Here is a 4724-nt window from a genome sequence, read left to right on the forward strand (position 1 = left end):
TTTTAATTAAGTCTGGTAGTACTTTCCACTTTCACCTCCTTAGTCTTCACACTCCATCCCAGAAGATGGTGGATATGCACCACAAGCTGGTTTGCCAACCGACATTAAACAAAAGAAAAGAAAGAAAGACTCATGCGAGTGAATGGTCCATCAGTTGTACACTTCAAAATAGCATTTGAGGTGATCAGATTTGAGCACTTCAGTTTGGAACAGCCAAGGAACAGTTGACTTGGCAGTTTCCACTTTAACAAGCAACTCTGATGTGGTTGTACTCCATTGGGAATACACCCCTTGACCTGTTCAGTACAGCACTGCTGTTTAAAGGTCCAAGGTCCGCTTGTCTGCTGAATGCAAGGTTCTTGATGGGGTGTACGAGTGTAGGAGGGTGTGAAAGTATGCCAGTGCAGATCCAGTGATAGTCCTGTAGGCAAGCATCAGTGACTTGAATCTGATACGGGCTTCAACCAGTAGCCAGTGGAGAGAGATGAAAAGGGGTGTCATACGAGTCTTTTTGGGATGTTGGAAGATGAGCCCTGCTGCTGTGTTTTGATAGCCTTTGCAGGAAGACCAGCAAGGAGAGCATTGCAGTAGTCCAACCTTGAGATTACCAGGGCCTGGACAAGGAGTTGTGCCGCATGCTCAGTGAGATAGGGTCTAACTTTTCAAATGTTGTATAAGGCATATCAGCAGGATTGCGTTGTCTCTGCTGTGTGATAATTGAAGGACAGCTGTTGATCAAATATGACTCCGAGGTTCCTGGCTGATTCAGAGGGAGTGATTGTGGAATTGCCAAGTTGGATGGTGAGTTTGTGTTGCACTGGAGGGTGTGCCGGAAACTCGAGAAGTTCCGTCTTGCCCGGAATCAGCAGGAGCATCCAAGCCAATGAATAATCATGTATTTTGTTATGTCTGCGAGTTAAAAACCATTTAAGCAATATAGAATATTGTAAATGGCAATTTTAAATATAAAAGTTAAAAACTGCTGAATACAAGCTCAATATTAATGCTTCGTATTTAAATTCTATGAATTAAATCTATGCACCATGTGAAGCACGGTCAATTTACGAACAATGCAAGGTCAATGTTAATGGTACACATGTCAATTGTTCTAAAACTAGTTTAATTTGTACATGACAGTCGGCTGAGGTGGTTTGCATGTTGTTCTGTCCCCTTGACTCATGGGACAGTATGTCAAGAGCCATCGCTGAGTGATTCAGAATCTGGGCGTAACCAGTATGCCATCCGGGAATTTCTCACCTACTTTAATACTGATGATTCAGACATACTACAGTGTTTTCTCTTACTACATAGTAAGTAGGCATATTTGGTCACATCAGTATACGCATGTCCAAATCTCACGAGAAATCCTATTTCTCACTTACTGTTTTGAAGACTGAGGTTTCGGACATACTAATTGTTCACATACATGCAATTTTGGAGATCTACCCTCCCTGTATAGTCTCTCGGTCGCTCCGGTCTTCCAGTTCTGAACTGGGTTGCATAGGTTCGGATTAGCTTCAATTGGCACCATCTTTAGTCACAGCAACCAAACTTTGGAACTCACTACCTTAGCACTCAGAACAAATTACCACAAAATGAATTTAAAACAAAGCACACTTGTTCATATATAATATACAGTCATGCTTTCTAACCTGGATATCACTTGAACATTATAATTTGCAGTGTAATTCTCATTTTAGCTCACCTAGTTATGTGTTGTTTGTTTAGCTACCTTTTATGTTGTAACAGTAATCTGCAATTGCATTGAGACTTCTTGATTAGGCAAATGCCAATTTATGTTATCTTGCAGTGATTGTTGAGTTGGTGTCCCTTGTAAAGCGTTCTTGAGCCTGGGAAAGGCACTATACATAACTTCAATACAAGCAGTTCTTAGTTAACCTTTCACCACTTTTAGTTGCCATTTATACCAGATCACCAATCCTCATTGGGAGAAAACATAGCTAAACAAATGCTTCGCTTCCAATTACTTTATTCAGTTTACATTGTAAAGACGATCCCTTCACTGGAAACCACTGTTTCTTCACGCTTCTTGTCAGCAACATCTCTCCCTGGAAAACAAGAACGTGTCAGGACGACATAACTAAAACAGCAATTCAAGCCAAAGTGAAACACATACGGCTTTTCCTGGCACAGCTCGGTTCACAAGAGCCAGAAGCAGGGTGGCACACTGCTGTACTACAGTGAATGTAGATCTGACAAACAAAGATCAGCTTTAGCAAAAAATACAAAAGGCAAGATGATACGGAAGGCTGTAAGGAAATCATACGGTCTCCTGCAGAGGGGCCAGTGACGCTGGATCCACAAAAGTGAACATCTTCATAACAAAGCGCTTGTAGTGGGTTGGGAACTGAAGACCAGACAAGCCATCTGCAGGAACCAGTACAGTGAGGTAACGATCATCCTGGTAAGGGCATCTAAAACAAGTGACAGTCAGGACTTGACAGTACACCAGCTGGACAAATGCGTTAGAGTCTACTCACCCATCAACTAGAAGATCCCACTGGGGTAGACTGAGAGGACTAGGGGCTGATGTCGCCCAACAGCGCCCCAACATCAGGACAAGATTGGGGTCAGTTCTCTCCAAAATGCGCACCTCAACATACACAGGCTCGCGCAGGACTTTTGTGACTGGATACTCATCCTCACCGTAGTAGGAGGTGTACGCCTCATCTCCTGAGGAATAACCCTTGCTGTCTCAATCTAGAGTTTTAGACCAGTGCTACGAGTGACTTCTTTGGAGAGGCATTTTTTTAAAGACTAGCAAATCACTACCTTCTGCACAGCCTTTAGTGACACATTGGCCATTCGCCAGTCTAAGTTCCACCCGGAGGGGTCCAGAGGCAGCAACAGGTGGAGGTGGTAGAACAGTGTTGACCTCCACAACAAGAGCTTCCACAGCAGTGGCAGAATATCTACACTGGAAGAGCAGTCTACACAAACAAACAGTGAGCTTCTGACATCGGTTCAAGATTCACTCTCGAGAAAGCACAGATAACCTACTCAAAATGACTGTCCCTTGTGATGGAACCAAGAGGTCCAATCCCCACTTCAAAGGATGAAGTCATTCTGTTCTCATACACCACATAACCATTTTCCTCCTGCAAGCAGAAACACGATTGACATCAAGTCTGCTCTAGATAGCCAAATCACCAACAGCAAACTCACCATCATGCTGGTGCCACAGGCAGTTACTGGAAACTGGTATATGGCAAAGGAAGGTGTGGAACCAACAGGACCACAAGGTGCTTCATTTCCACCCAGCAGACGGACCGTGTCCAGACTCAGACGAGGCAACGTGACATCCCTAGCCACCACTAAGACAAACTGACCATCTCGTATACACTGGACAGTCACTGTAATGAGAAACAGGACGTAATCCGAGGATCAACTTGGGAAGAAATATTTAACTGGTCAGACAGCCTTACCTGACATCCCATAATAACACTGCTGTCCATTAAAGCAGCAGTTTATAGCTTCACACTCAGCACCACTGATACCAGGTTCTCCACACTGGATCTGCTCATAATCAGCTACAGCACACTTGTCAAGAGGTTCTGACTGCACCACCGGCTTCTGAAGTGGAAACCTCTGAGAAAACTGTTGTTCAGTTTGCTGATCGAGTCCAAATCTCTGTTCATTTTGCTGGAACCCAAGAGCTTGTGGACTATTAACTGGAATCCCTCTCTGTGGAACCGCTCTGCAAACAGAGCTCAGGAAAAGAAAAAGTAAGTGACTCAGTAAATTTCTGTTTCCAGCCATTTCTCTACAACAGAAGAATACACTCACTGATAGTCTGAGACACTGTTTCTTGTCTATTTGTACTCTGTAGATTGATTAGTGATAACGAGAACCCCTCCTCTGTAATTAACATCTATCACAGTCCAGCTCTGCACAATCAATAAGTTAAACAATATCTTCTTTTGGATTGGCCCTTTCCAAACAAAAAACACGAAATGTTGTGATCATCTGTAAATATTTTCCAACACCGGAGGCCTATTGCACAAAACTAGGATAAGGGATTAAGCCGGGATATCTTGGTGATCCTGGCTCAATTTATCCGCGATCCGGTTGCACTAAAGCTAGATAGGGGGCAGCAGGATATGTTATTGTATAAATTACCATGGAGATTTATTATGTGGAGCTAACCTGGGGCCTGTACCATGAAGCTGGTTTAGGTGGCTAGCCAGCTATGTTTCAGTTTAGTTTGTGCCAACCTTGGGTTTTAGGTACCATGAGAGTAGCTCGGCTTTATTCAGTGTTCGTTGCCATGGTGTCTTACGCTGCACGGCTAACCTGCTCCGGGGCAGGCTATGTTCTGGATTCGAGATCTCAGACTGAAGTTTGACCAATCAGCTGTGAGCAAAGAAACATATAGGTGACGTAACTGACTCACAGTGCGTGTTAGAATGGCTAGTTATTTTTTATACGGTTTAATCAAATAAAAATACTAATATAAAAATATATATTACAAATATAAAATCAAATATTGTTTACTATCTAGGTCAAATCTGATTTTACAGATTTGCTGGCTTTCCCTTATACTCGCATGAAATTCAATTTACTTACTTATATTCCACTTTTATTGTATCACATGTATTTGCATTGCATTTTTTACATTCTGTCTGTGGTGCAGAACATCTAGGAACACTTTCAGTTTCACTGTATTAGGACATTTTTCTTTGTCCTGAACCGTAGTTTTTATT

The 4724-nt window shown here is 42.7% G+C and overlaps 1 protein-coding gene across 1 annotated transcript; it reads right to left on the minus strand.

Moving 5' to 3' along the window:
- Positions 1-1571: 1571 nt before the first annotated feature.
- Positions 1572-3809, minus strand: LOC306894367 (zona pellucida sperm-binding protein 4-like). Its single transcript, XM_079456857.1, has 8 exons — positions 3447-3809; positions 3187-3374; positions 3022-3119; positions 2794-2951; positions 2502-2694; positions 2288-2435; positions 2138-2213; positions 1572-2069 (listed from the first exon to the last, which is right to left on the minus strand). The coding sequence occupies exons 1-8, from the start codon at positions 3778-3780 to the stop codon at positions 1999-2001; spliced, it is 1266 nt and encodes a 421-aa protein (XP_079312983.1). The 5' UTR covers positions 3781-3809; the 3' UTR covers positions 1572-1998.
- Between the last annotated feature and the right edge of the window lie 915 nt (positions 3810-4724).

The sequence above is a fragment of the Barbatula barbatula genome (assembly GCF_947034865.1).
Source record: "Barbatula barbatula genome assembly, chromosome: 5".
Lineage (NCBI taxonomy): Eukaryota > Metazoa > Chordata > Actinopteri > Cypriniformes > Nemacheilidae > Barbatula > Barbatula barbatula.

Excerpts from the sequence above, each read along its gene's own strand:
- LOC306894367 (XM_079456857.1), bottom strand. The coding sequence starts at position 3,780 with ATGGCTGGAAACAGAAATTTACTGAGTCACTTACTTTTTCTTTTCCTG. Across the intron at positions 3,375-3,446 it reads GTGTTATTATGGGATGTCAG|TGACTGTCCAGTGTATACGA; the intron begins GTAAGGCTGTCT and ends TTCTCATTACAG. Across the intron at positions 2,695-2,793 it reads CACTAAAGGCTGTGCAGAAG|GAGATGAGGCGTACACCTCC; the intron begins GTAGTGATTTGC and ends GTTATTCCTCAG.